At 41.5% G+C, this 14,419-nt stretch overlaps 1 protein-coding gene across 1 annotated transcript in view; it reads right to left on the reverse strand.

The window, feature by feature from the left end:
* RASGRP1 (RAS guanyl releasing protein 1) overlaps positions 1 to 8,808 on the reverse strand; it is a 76,327-nt gene extending 67,519 nt beyond the window's left edge. The window contains exons 1-2 of the mRNA XM_084844664.1: positions 8,612 to 8,808; positions 1,536 to 1,711 (exon numbers count right to left, since the gene is read on the reverse strand). Of these exons, the coding sequence (XP_084700790.1) occupies positions 1,536 to 1,711; positions 8,612 to 8,643 (208 nt within the window). The 5' untranslated portion in view covers positions 8,644 to 8,808. The remainder of the gene's footprint in view (positions 1 to 1,535; positions 1,712 to 8,611) is intronic.
* Between the last annotated feature and the right edge of the window lie 5,611 nt (positions 8,809 to 14,419).

A 14,419-nucleotide genomic window follows, 5' to 3' on the forward strand; every position in this document is an offset into this window, starting at 1 on the left:
AAGAGGGCTGCTAACAGAATAAGTTCTGTGGTATCAACAGTTTATTTAATTCAATTCATTTTGAACAAAAATAGAAATAATATACATTGCTTAGGTGACTGCAGAAGTATGAGATCTTAGTTTCACTGCCATCGTGGATAAAGCATATGCATTATGTGCCTTACATATAGCATAGAAACACAAAGCAGGGAACAAAAATGATTACTGGAAATTTGATACCGTCAAATTCTTCAACTAGTATGCATTTTGCTTTGTAAATGCTTTGCCATAAGTAAATAAGGTGCATGCCTTTCCTCTGAAAGTGCTGGGAGGATTAGTCATCGTTTGGAGCATGATTCAGGAAGGTAGAGTACTGAGCCTATTCAGTTCCCCTAAATTGTTCACTGGAAAGAAAGCTATCAAACTGCATTATGCCACATGCATATGAACAATAATTCAAATGGGTTGGTCAATCATCTGCACTTGATAAACAGTACATCCTTTATTTCTCCCTCCTACAAACAAAGACAACATGCTATTCACTTACTTGCCACTGGAATAATATACACTCCCAACTGTATTTTTATAGTTATTAAACAGAAACGATAAAAAATTAAAACTGTAAAAATAAATGGGGCATGAAACAAACTGTTCCAATAGATTCATCCCACCACAAATAAAAAATATTACAAGTGAAAATGTAGACAGTAGTGTGGAATACCCACACACACAAAAATCCTTATCAGACTTCCAGCATTTATAATTTAATGGTTTTAATGCACTTGTCTATTTTATCAATATGATATAATACAATTACAACATAGCTAATAGAGATACTGATGAAAATAGCGAATGAGAATACTAATTTGTAAACATCTAAGGCTGCAATCTTATGTACACTTACTTGGGAGTAAGTCCCATTTGAACTCAGTAGGACTTACTCATGAGTAAACATGCATAGGATTAGGTTGCATGATGCTAAATCTGTTCAAAGGCATTCTGTAAGGCAAAGAAGTAAAAAGCATGAATAATTCAAATGCTAGCTAAAAGCTATACCACTGAGCTTTTTTACTTCATTTCTTTCCCTTTTACAAGAAGGCTAAACAATTCCCTCGGTGCTGAAATAACAAGTATTCCCCCTTCACTGCAACCATTCATTTAGCTGTGCTAAGATGCAAGTTTTACAAAAAGACAGTATAAAAGAATACCCAGATTTGATCATTTCAATTCAGTTCTGCAACAGTCCATATGCATTTCTTAAAAATTATCTATGTGCCTAATATTTATTCAGATCTGGAAACGGGGAGGGGGGATGAAATAATTCCATCAAGATGATAACTCTGGTGCATTTGTCAGTTTCTGCAAGGACACCACTTATACTGTTAAACATTCTAGACACACACACAAACACACAAACTCACATAACAATGTATGCAAAGCATAAGAGTAATAATGTCAGTCACACTTGATTATATCTAAAACAGTGCAAAATAAAGTGCCCAAAATGCTACAGCAAAACAGACTGAAAATAGTTAAAGGCAGATAACCCAACTCACCAAAAGAATGAATACAAGTATCAATAAGGTCATCTAGGCTGGCTCCCTTGGCTAAGTGCCCCAAAGACATTGTTACACTGAACTCAGCAGTTTTGGCAAGATCTGAATGGGGGCAACAGATCTGCTCCAGCTCAACAGCTGCCTTTGGATCAATGCTGCATCCTTGTGAAGCTTTCCTAAAGGAAAAAAAAAGCAACAGTCACATGTGAGAACACCATTTCACAAGAGCCTCTGCAGCAGGTTGGAAAAGACAACACTTTACTATTAGGCTCACAGGAATTGGACTATTCAGGCATTTCCTTCCTACTGAGAAAATGTATCAAAGGTTCCCCCTTTTGTAGAAGACATTCCCTTCCACAAATATAGTTGCTCCATCTGTTCTGAGCCACAAGTGGTTCTTAGAGCATACAGAACTCTTCATTAAGAATTCTCAACAATTTTTGTTTAACTCTTTAAGCATCCACAAAAGCCAACAATCACACCTCACATAGTCAGAGACTCATACAAGGGGCCTCAAATGTCATCTACTGCAACCCCGGTGCTACAGCATCCCTGAGAACTGGTGCTTCTGCTTAAAAAGCTCTAACAAATGAGAGTCCCATCACCTTCCAAGGCAGTCTGTTCCACAGTTGAACAATTCGTACAGTCATGCTTTGTAATATTTGGTTAAAATCCCCTTTCTTGTAATTTGAACCCATTAGCTCAGGTCCTACAGGTTCAAATTACAAGACAGGGGAATTAGCTCAGTTCATCCAAATAAAACAATTGTGTTATAAATTGTTGATTGGTCTCAACCATCTCTTGAGATCCCTTCCAATTCTGCAATTCTTGTCTCTAATAAGATTTCTGTGAGTAGAGCTACTGCTGTAGTTTGCCTTGAGGCAATGCCTCTTAAGACCTGATCAAGGACTGTTGATAGCCAGTAATATACAATTATATGTCTCAATAAAAGTTAAGATGGTGTAAGAAAGCCATAGGCAGGACTGAAAGAGACAGAGAGCTGAGTTGCTCTCTGCAAGAATGCTCTGTTGGCAATTCACCTGGAAACCTGATGGGGCGTTAGTATCTGCTGGGGTATTAATATTGTGAACCTCAACATGTACTGTATCTTTGTAAATAAATACAAATATTACAAAATGCCTTATGTCTCTAGTGACTTTATTCAAAGGAAACCAAAACCCAGTGCTCACACTGGTAGAGTTAGGAACATAGGAAGCTGCCTTCTACTGAGTCTGTTGGTCTATCTAGCTCAGTATTGTCAACACCGACTGCCAGGTCTGCAGGGTTTAAGGGAGGATCCTTTCCTAGCCCTACTTGGAGATGCTGGGGATTGAACTTGGACTTTTTGCATGCAAAGCATGTGCTCTCCCTCTGAGCTGCGGCCCCTCATCCTCTCACCGTTCAGAGGCTTGATTGGGGCGTTAGGACATTTTGGGAGGTGGGAATTTGGAACAGAGACAGAGCAGGATACTTAAAATCTTCCCCTGCTATCAGTTTCTCCACTCCAAACCCCTTATCCCGAAGCCACTTACCCACCACCACCACATGAGGTCAAAATGAGAGTTCAAGCCTTTACATAAGCCTAATGGACTTTAAGGAATCCATCTCCTATAGTTATAAAACTACAATGATACATTTCAAAGATCTGACATGTCTCCTCTATTGCTCCAATTCAACTTCACTTAACATTTAGGAAGATCTGTTAAATTGATTATATCCCATACCTTCACTAACTAAGACTCAACAACTAATACCAATTTCTGTTTCAAAGCTTTAGCTACTGGTAATTTCACAACAGCTAAGAAATTAACCAAATTGATTTATTTATTGTAATTATTTAACTGCCCTTCAATTATATTCTTAAGGTAGTTTACAAAAAATGAATTCACTCTCCCGCTTCTCAACAAAACACCCTTTAAATATCCTAGCAAAGCAATGCAAAAATTTAGAGCTAGGAAAATAATTCTATTAAGCCAATTTCTGTATCTGGTAGAGGCCCTAAAATATACTTTCTTCCATGGGTGTTTTTTAATTTTTAAAAAATAATTATATATACAAGAGCCAATTTCTGGGTTCCTTCTCTTTCTCATACTCTAAAATAGCCAGAGAATCAAGGTGGAGCTATACAACTCAAAGCCACCTCAGCTACTGAAACTTTAGTCAGCTCATGGGGCAGGGGGAACAAGTTCCCCTCAATAACCTATTTCTGATAGTATATTATACCTAAGAGTTACAGCAAGTATTAATTCAAAAGAGCTAAGCCAAAAGGATCGAGCCAATTATTTATGCATTGTACACTAATTCATTCTTGCATTTTTCCTTTGATGCAAGGGTTGAGTATGGGTTGAGTGTGGGTTCTCACTGAACTGTGGGTTGTTGTTGAAATATGGGTTACCATGTTGTCTGAACCCAGCCACATTAACAAACCATGGTTTGTTAACCACAAACAACCTATGAACAGAACCCATGGTTTGTTGTTGGGTTGTGAACTGTGGGTTGTTTGTAGTTAATAAACCATGGTTTGTTAGTGTGGCTGGGCTGAAGTAACCCCTTGAGTGTGGGTTATTGTGCTGTCTGAACCCAGCCATGTGAGTTTACATTGGGAAAGAAAGGTAGGGTATAAATTGAATGAATATGTTACTGACCTCCAAGTTCTATCTCATATTGTGAAAAGCAAAGATAGCCATAGTAACAATAAGAAAAACTCCAAAATTCATATTTTGACAATACCTTTATTAGGCCAACTAAAGGTCACAAGATTTTCAGTTCTCCAGAAATCTTCATCAGGCAAGATGGCAAACAAAGCAAAAAGGGAAAAAAATGGCCAATGTTCAAGCCTGGAAGTCTGCATTTAGTAGTTACAGTCTTAAGATGGAACGTAGGAGGAGGATAAAGACATTCAAATTAGGCCCTATCAGATTGAATAACCCAAGACAAGCCATGGCATGTCATACAAACCCAGTCACTGTGTTTCTGTTCTCACATATTTTGGAAATAGAACAAGTAGGAAATCTACATATTTTATTACCTTCAAGGAAACTCTGTGATATTTCTCTATAGAGTTTACAAAATACATACATGATAGTTTATGTTCCAAATTTCAAATTTCTTACAGCAATGCAACATTCATTCATTCACAACGTTTATAAACTGCTCTACATCTTAAAAATTTCCAAGCAGTGAACAGTGGGAAAAAATAGATATGTCAAAATATAAGCAAATAAAAACAAATTAGATTATACCAATAAAACCATAGCTGGTATTTTACTCAGGAAAGCTTTGTTTAAATAAAAATGTCTGTAGCAGATGCGGAAAACAACGCAATGGTGCTGCCTACCTGACATCAGCCAGCAGGGAATTCCACACAGAGGGCGCCAATACACTAAAGGCCCTGTTGCAAGTGGATTGCAACATCAGTTGCAGTTCATTAGCACACTGCAGAATATGCACCCATGGTTGGATCCAATGCTGGTCATCTGCTAGCCGAACGGAAACTGCTAGTCAAACAGGTTTCCTCTTCCACATCCCACTAAATCTGCTTCGGAGGGTTAGGGAACCTTCTGAAGCAGATTTGCGATGTGCATGGAGGGAGGAGAGGATGGGGAAATCCCATTGCACCAGCGGACATCTGCTCACATTGGATCCAACCCCAAGTGGTATTTAACCATGAACTAAAACATAACCTATAAGCCAGCCCTTATTCACACAGTACAGGGACCAAGGTAAGCACAAACTTCCTCTAGCATAAAAATCCACAAGTTTTTGTACAATTGAGAGAAAAGGCAGAAAGAAATTACATCCCAAAGTCTTACTGAGGCCTCTGGTTCACATTAACGGACATGAATTAGGTTTGGAGGGGACAAGAAACGATGTTGCAGTTCTCTACAAAAATTTGCACTGGATGCTCTACATCCAAACCCCAGAACATTTCATTATCATTCTGTAAGACTCTTGTTGGTGAAGAATATGATGGTCCATCTATCAAGGTGAGTTTCTGCTGTCCTTGTTCAGCAGCAGCATTCTGCACATATATTGTCAGCCCAAGAAACAACATATTCAAGAAAAAAAATGTTTTGTGAAAAGTTGTTAATGTTCAATCTGTCCTTTATAATTAGTTGATAGTCAGACTTTCTATGTTGCTTATAGGTGTCCCCAAATACAAAGACTGACTCCTGACAAGCATGACCATTTGGGGACAAGACAAAGAAGGTCTTTCTAAAAACTTAGCTCCATTTGGAATATCACAAAGAGCAGCCCTCTCCAACACGGTGCCCTCCAAATGTTTTCAACTACAACTCCAAACCACTGATTAAACTGGCTAGGGCTGGTAAGAATTGTAGTCCAAAACAACTGGCGACCACCAGGTTGGGAAGCCTGCTTCTGATGCTACGTGAGTCATATGTGACGATTGTTAATGAAACAGAACATAGAAAAGAAATCAAACGTACATTCTCAGCAGGGCAGGTTTGATATTCATATTACATATCAAGGTAAGAAAAAAGCACTAGGCTGGTTCACACATAATGCAAAACCATAGTATAACAAAAACGAGCCACAGTGAGCCTTGGACTTGCCCTATTTCCCCTCCCCACTCCTCCTCAGACACACCTACAAGGAGTACAGAAGTTTCACTTTACATTTTAAATTAACCACAGCTTGCTTTGTTGTCCAAGCCCAGACAAACTGTGCTTAATCTTAACTATGATTAGTTGAAACAAGCCAGCTTCAATCCATAGTTTATGAGGCTGGCTTGTTTCCACTACCATAGTGGTTAATTAACTGGGGTTAATTAATTGTGGTTTAAGGGACCAGATAACACACAACCAGACTTAATTTAAAGCAGAAGCTTCCAATATTCTCCTTGCAGCCATGCTGGAGAGGAAGAGGGGGCATGTTGTTCTCATAATGTAAAACATTGTTTAGGATTTCATCTGAGTGCCACCACTGTGTGTAAGTCACCCTTAAGAGATAAACGTGAAAAAAACATTAAAGGGATTAAGGTACCCACCCATAATATTTTTAAAGCATTCTATCAATGAGTACAAAGGCTACAATCTGAAACATGGATTGGAGCAATGGAGTATACTCCATTGATCGGAATATAGAGCAAGAGATTCACCTGGTTAGAATGAGAACCCAGCATAGCGGTTGAGTATGGGTTGTCATTGAATTGTGGGTTGTTGTTGAATCATGGGTTGTTAAATCCCATCAAGTTCAGTAAGATGCAATTCGCGGGTAATGACAACCCAGAATACAGGTTGGGGATGGGTTGTTGTTGAATCATGGGTTGTCATTCCATGTGAACCGTACACTATGTTTTAACTATGAGTTGTGAACCATGAACAACCCAGGAAGAGAACCTATGGTTTGTTGTTAGGTTATGAATGCTGGGATGTTTGTGGTTAACAATCCATAGTGAAACCATAGTGCAGGGTCCGCACATAATGACAACCCATGATTCAACGACAACCCACAGTTCAATGACATCAGCCCATTCTCAACCCATACTCAACCCATACTCTGGGTTGTTGTTATATGCAAACCAGGTCTTATTTAACTTGAAGGGATTTACTTCTGAGTAAATGTCAGGATGTAATCTGAATAGTTCATTCAGCTGTGCATTCAAGTTTCAAAAAGTATGTGGTCCAACAACAACAAATGCTTTTTGGATACAGCAAAGAACAGCGGGAAGTTTTTTAAAAAATTAAAAGAGTGGTGAAAAAGTAATTCACAGAACTATTTGTATCAAGTGGTGGGGACCCCATGCAATTTGTGTTTCTGATCTGTGTAGAAATTTGTCCCCAAAATGGTTGCCCCTAGGTGATAATTTGGGAAGGATTTGATGTCAGATACAGTATGCCAAACGGTGTATTTTCTCAAGCACAATTTCTCTTTCACACACATACCCTGCAACTGCACTGGAGGGCAAGGGAAGACTCAACCTTCTTTTCCCCCAAAGCAATCACTGGGGGGCGGATGGAGGATCTGTGGCTCCTTCTGTAAGTTCAGCCAACATAATTAACCCTTGACTATGGCAGCAATGGGGGCCGTGGTGGCTTAGTGGTTAAGACGCTGAATTGCAGACTGGAAGTTCGAGACCCAAGTGCTGAGTGACAGAGTGAGCTCCCGTCTTCAGTCCCAGCTCCTGCCAACCTAGCAGTTCGAAAGCAAGAAATTGCAAGGAGATAAATAGGTGCCACTTTGGCAGGAAAGGTAACAGCGTTCCGTGCACCTCGGTGTTCAGTCATGCCGGCCACATAACCACGGAAGCATCTTCGGACAGCGCTGGCTCTTTGGCTTAGAAATGGAGATGAGCGCCACCCCCTAGAGTTGGACACGACTGGTTGGGGACACCTTTACCTTTACCTTTATGGCAGCAAAGGGTGGTGCTCATGCACTATCCACGGCCAATGTCTGTTTTGGGAGGGAAGCATTTTTGACTCTCCTGCACCCCATATTTTCCCACAAGGGCCACATTTTTTTTTAATTCAGCCTCCCAGTAGTCTGCACTGAAGATCCATTCCCAAAAGCATAATTACCTTGCTATATACAATAATGAGTGGGATATATTTTTATTAGACAACAGTTCCCTACTTGCTAACTCTGTATTTAGTATTGAAAACAATGCTGCTTAGATGTCTATGATTTAAGCCATTGGTACCCTGTTCATTTTGGCCCACAGAAGTGGTGGAGCATAATCTGCCAGATTCAAAGGTAAACAGAGTAAGTTACTCCTCCTTTTCATTTTATTTTTTTTAAATGCTACCACCAGCCCCGCTTACTGCTACCGATTTAGAATCAGCACGTTCAGATGCAATGGAAAAGGAGGGGGCAGATATTCTTATCTTTTACCACTTTTGCCGGCCCCTTTTCCCTGCAGAAGAAAATCCAAAGTTTTCTCGCACCACGTAAAGCTCAATCTCCTCCTCGGTATGGAAGATGCCTGTTCGGAAAGCAAACCTGGGAAGGAGGCGAGAGCCGCGCGCTGACCGGCGAAGGGGGAAAGGAACCGCGGAAGGGACGGGGAGCTGCATGAAGGAACAGGTGGGGAGGGGGACGGCTCTACGCAGACTTACTGGGTCGGGCTCCTGCTCGCTAAGGCTTCCATGTCGGCGCCCACCTCAGCCCCGCCGGGTCGACTTTGGGGCCCCGCAGAGTGCCGCGCGCGGAAAGCCCAGCGCGGGCTCGCCGGCGCATTTCTGCCTGTCCCCGGCGGCGCCCTCCAGCGGAGCTCGCGCCACCGCCTCGCGCGGACGACCGAACTCGGCTCGCGCTCCCCGAAGCGCCGCCGAAAACGCCTTTGCCCGGAGCGGCGGGGGCGGAGCTAAGGACAACTTTTCTCGGCGGGAGGAAATGGTGGCGCGGCGGCGGCGGCTCCTCAGCTCGGGGGGCGTCTTCCAACTTCGCCAAGGGCGCGCGCTTTTTGTTTTGCCAGAAACTCTCAGGGCTGCAGGGGCGGCCGCGTGTCTCCGGGCGTTGTATATTCCTACTCAGAGTAGACCCTCTGAAATGAATGGGGCTGAAGTTAGGCTAACATTGGATACAGCCCTCTGTGTGCCCTCGCTTGTGGCAGGCTTGGGATTCTAGGGGGCTGCCGTTGCCACTTCTCTTCCGCCCCCACCCCACCCCCAGACTCTCTGCCTTCAGAAAGCTGCGTCGCGAGACTGACCGATTTATTATAAATACGATTTAAGCTTTGCTGGACTAGAATCCGCTTCGTCCTATGCGTGAAGTGGTATCCTCAGTTCGCAGGTGTGCATATATACTAAGCCCGAGGGAATAGAAGGGAGGGCGGAGAGCAAAGGGCAATGAAAAGCAAAAAGTACAGTCTTGACCATTCTCTCTAAAGCCTAAGAGAAGCAAAGTGGTCATTCACAACAGCAGTGATCGGTGATAACAGGATAATCTTAGTTACTAGCAAAACTGGAATGCCATCACTGCTGTCAGAAATGATCATCCAAAAAGGTACAAACTGCATTTTTTGTTTTTATTGCCATTTGCTCCCATGTTTTTCCTGCCCTCTCTATACCCATGTATGCCAGGAACTGGAGAAAAGGCTGTGGGTCAGTGGTACAGCATATGCTTCAATGCAGAAGATCCCAAGTAGGGCTGGGAAAGACTTGCCCGAAACCCTGGAGAGTGGCTGTCAATCAGTGTACTGAGCTAAGAACCTTCTCCTCCAAATAATTACAAAGATATTTGTCACAGGAAGAAAAGCACAAATGCTGCTCTAGCCAACTGTTGTCATGGAGGTGACGGAACCCTTTGTGACATTTTTAAAAATGGTATTGCTATTACAAATGATTATGGTATGTGAATACATTAATTAAATTGGAATTTAACACAGAAATTTGTATAACTCTTGTCATGGTAGACTTAAATATACTAGGTGCTGCTTCTTGCAGTATTGTGTTAAGGGTCAGTTTTGTTGTGTCTGTTTTTTAAAAATCTATAATTCATTAGATATTTGTAAAGAAAATCTTGCATGACACAGGTTATTTGTGGGGGTTACACACGGGGGTTGGACTTGATGGTCTTGTAGGCCCCTTCCAACCCTACTATTCTATGATTCTATGATTTTAGAGAGAGAAAAAGAGCAACTCAAATTGTCCTTTGAGATAACACAATGATACAATCTCCTGGGACATGCTTTATCTTTCAACAGCATTCATGGCAGGCAGTGAGAGAACCAATGCCATCGCTTTTACAACCAAAGTAAAATTGCTGCCATATGCCATACATCAGATCTGTTGTAAAAAGCATGCTGTCGCTGGAAGCTGAGACATAAAAAAAATTCGTAGATTTTTCGTTAAGAGCCCATAACACAGAAGTGGAGATGAGAGTGTGGTGGTATTATTCATGCATTTATTTAAGGCATTTATATACCTCTTTTCAAGCTGACCTCACAAAGCAGCTTACATAAAATTATTCACACAATAAGCATCAACTTTAAAAAATATACAATTAAACAGAAAAGACAAGCAAGAGAGGGTGGGGGGACTCCTTTTTGAAAGCCTGCTTGTTCATTGTTGTTGTTCAGTCGTTAAGTCATGTCCGACTCTTTGTGACCCCATGGACCATAGCACGCCAGGCCTTCCTGTCCTGCGCACTCTCCCGGAGTGTGCTCAAGTCCATATTCATTGCATCGGTGATGCTATCTAGCCATCTCATCCTCTGCCGTCCCCTTCTTTTGCCTTCAGTCTTTCCCAGCATCAGGGTCTTTTCCAGGGAATTTTCTCTTCGCATTAGGTGGCCAAAATATTTGAGCTTCAGCTTCAGTATCTGTCCTTCCAGTGAGCAGTCAGGGTTGATTTCCTTTAGGATGGACTGTTTTGACCTCCTTGCAATCCAGGGGACTCGTAAAAGTCTTCTCTAGCACCACAGTTCGAAAGCATCAATTCTTTGGCGCTCAGCCTTCCTTATAGTCCAGCTCTCACAGCCATATGTTACTACTGGGAAAACCATAGCTTTGATTAGACGGACCTTTGTCGGCAAGGTGATGTCTCTGCTTCTGACTATGCTGTCTAGGTTGGCCATAGCTTTCCTCCCAAGGAGCAAGCGTCTTTTAATTTCATGGCTAATGTTGAGTTTCAAACCAGCTTTTTCATACTGCCTTCTTAAATTAGGTTCTGCCTTCGCTGTGGTCCTGTAGAAGCAGTTGTGGGAGGGAGAGCCCCCCCCCCTTAGCTGAAATACTGGGAGCTGAGTCATGGCCATTCATCAAGCTTTCACAGCAAAAGTTTAATGTGGCTCGTTCAATAGGGTGAACAATAAATGGGGTTGAGTGTTTTGTTGTCCTCTCAGATCAGACGTTCCTAAAGGAGGTCACAAAATTTATTCTTACATGATGTTGTGTTATGTTCATCACTGAGGTCTGTCTCACCAGCAGCATTTTGATTTACTAAAGAGAGAAACATGCAGAATGTTGAAGTGAAACTGCAAAGCTTGTTTACCTGTCAACATTTTAAAACCACAGAGGTATATTTAGTCCCAGCAAACTAAAATTCCCCACTCCCTGTCTTACTCAGCACCCCTAGTGACCATGTTGAAAGTCCCCATTTTGACTCATGCTGAAACATCTATACCAAATGTTTTAACTTTGACCACATGTCCAATTTTCCATGAAATAAAAAATATTAGGATACTTCCTATGGCCATATTTTAATCCTGAACAGTACACATAAGTTTTTATCTGTTGATGTTTTGTCATGCTCAGCTTGTTAAGCATTGTTGTGTGTCAGGCTTTGTGGCTCATCCTGTTTCCCTCTCTGCACCACTTCTGCTACTATCTGACATTTTCCTCTACTTTAAAAAACAGAGATCAGGTTTTAAGGGAGAACTTTCATGCCAGAACACACACACTATACATATAAACCAGGTAAAATCCAAGATACATCCTATTTAAAGCACACCTATTGAAATAAATGAGACTTATGATTAACTTACGTCCCATTCATTTCATTGGGTGTGCTCTAAGTAGGACGTAAGTTGGATTTGACCCACATCTTTGTATCTTAAATATGATTGTATATAATTTACTAATAGCATCTGATGTCTCATGGTTGAAAAAACTTGTAGAACCAAACTGAACGTGTTGGAAATGTTAAAATGTGGAGTTTATTTATTTATGACGGTATTGTCCAAAAATTATAAGGGCGGAGAGAGGGAGTTGGAAATCCAGACGTAATATGACATATTATTGGCTACAGTTAACAAGGTTGTGCTGTTGTTTTATTAGAAGGCTGTCATAAAATCACTTTGATTTTGTTGCGCCACATTGCCTATATGAATGTCCATTTGTTTTAATACAACAAAAACAATTGATGAGAGTGGAAGTAGATATCACCATCCCAGATGCTCCCTTTACCTAAACAATTTTTAAATGCAGGAAACAGAAATTATCTGGATATCTTTTGGCACTGCTCACAAGGAAGATAAACAATGTATTGTTTTAACCTTTTCAAACGGCTTTCAAAGCCAGCTGTTGTGAGATGTCGATTAGGAAGTCTTTGAGGATAAAAATAGCTGGATGAAAGACAAGCCCTTAACAGCTTTTTTCCCCCCTCCTGACTATATTTAGTTTTATTCAGTCTTTACGAGACAACTAATTTCTTGTGGGTACGTAGAAACATCACTAACGTGATGACACTGTAAACTTCAGAAGCCGGCATCCTTTTGAGTTGAGAGTTTAAAAACCTTTCTTAGAATTCACTCACACTGAACAGAACACAATAACTGTTTCAAATCAAACTATATACCACTATGTAAATACCCAACTGTCTTCGGTATGAAAATGATTTCTTTTTTGCCATAATTGCAATATAAAGGGAAAAAATTATAATTACTCCAAGGAATTTTCACAAGTATGAGACTTACATTGGATTTTGCTTAAGGTGATTTGGATATAACATCTAAATTACCAGAATGTGGATTTAGTTTCTCCTACACTGACTTATCTCACATTCACAAATTTCGCCAATGTTACATTTAGTGCAAGAGAGAATCGTAATACACATCTTAATGGTATATAAGAGGGTTTTTCCCCATCACCTGCTACTTTTAGCAAGATGCCAGGAATTGAACCTGGGACCTTCTGCATGCAAACTATGTGCTTTGCCATGGAGCTATGATCTTCCATTGGCTTGTAGACTAGTGGCAGACAAACACTTCATACTGGGCCTGTTTGCACGTCACAACAAGCCACTGTGGCTTAATTTACCTACAGGGGTCTGTGACAGGCACCAGCCATCATTTTGTATATGCAAGCTGCTCGGGCGGGGGGGAGGGGCTGCCACAGCTTGTCATGTAGTGTGAACCTGGTGTGAGTGGGTTGTTTCCATAGCTAACAAACCACTCACAACCCTAAAACAGGCCATGGGTTGTGGGTAGTTTGTTAATCACACCAACAACTCACCCACACTGGGTTTGCACAGTTCGACAAGCCACAGCACCCCCCCGCCGCAGCTTGCATATGCAAAATGGCTGCCAGCACAGAGCTCCCATGGATGAATAAACCCACAGTGGCTTACCATGTAATGCAAACCAGGTTGATATGTCCTTATGTCCGCTGCTGTGGTGGGGTGGTTAGTGACCCACTCCATGAAATCAGGATTCTAATTCTACCTGCTCTTCTTTTGCCTCTGGCATGATTGTTGTTAGACAGGCACGGAGGGGCTAAGTTTAGCCTTAATTCCACTATTCAGTTAACAAAACCCCTTTTAGTTTGATATGTTGTGTTAAGGGTTTTCATGTCCAGTCATGCTCCAAAATGCTGGGAAGTTACAGCTGTTAAGAGCCACACCCTTAACAGCTGTATTGTTTAGGAAATATGGTATGGTATCCTATGTAAGCTAATGGCGGTGACTTCCCTTGTTGCTTGTCCTTGTTTCTTCCTTTTCCCACTTGGAGCTCTTTCTGCTCCTCCTCAGACAGATCTTGAACCCTTGTTCCATAAAGATCTGTGTGCTTTTTAGTCAGACCTCCTCCCAAGGGAGCTATGGGTATCACAGGAAGCTACCTTATACTGAGTCCATCTAGCCCAGTACTTTCGGCACTAAGTGGGAGCAGCTCTCGAGGGTTTCAGGCAGGATTCCTTTCTAGCCCTACCTGGAGAAACCAGGGATTGAACCTGGGACCTTCTGCATGCAAAGCGGGTGCTCTATCACACTGTGTTCTCCTATACTTCCTGTCCTTCCTTCCCTTTATGTTGTGCAGTCCAAAAGTGATTATTGTGTGAGAGATTCTTCATGATACATGTATTGTAACTTGAATACGCGACGATAGCTTTGCAACAGAACTGCTACCTTTATGGAAGACACCTGGAGTCCTGCAACAAATAAACCTTTTTAAAAGATTGTTGAAATGGCCTAATGTTCATGGGCCAT

Source organism: Heloderma suspectum, chromosome 1, assembly GCF_057233095.1.
Source record: "Heloderma suspectum isolate Gila_16-S chromosome 1, 16-S_ref, whole genome shotgun sequence".
NCBI lineage: Eukaryota > Metazoa > Chordata > Lepidosauria > Squamata > Helodermatidae > Heloderma > Heloderma suspectum.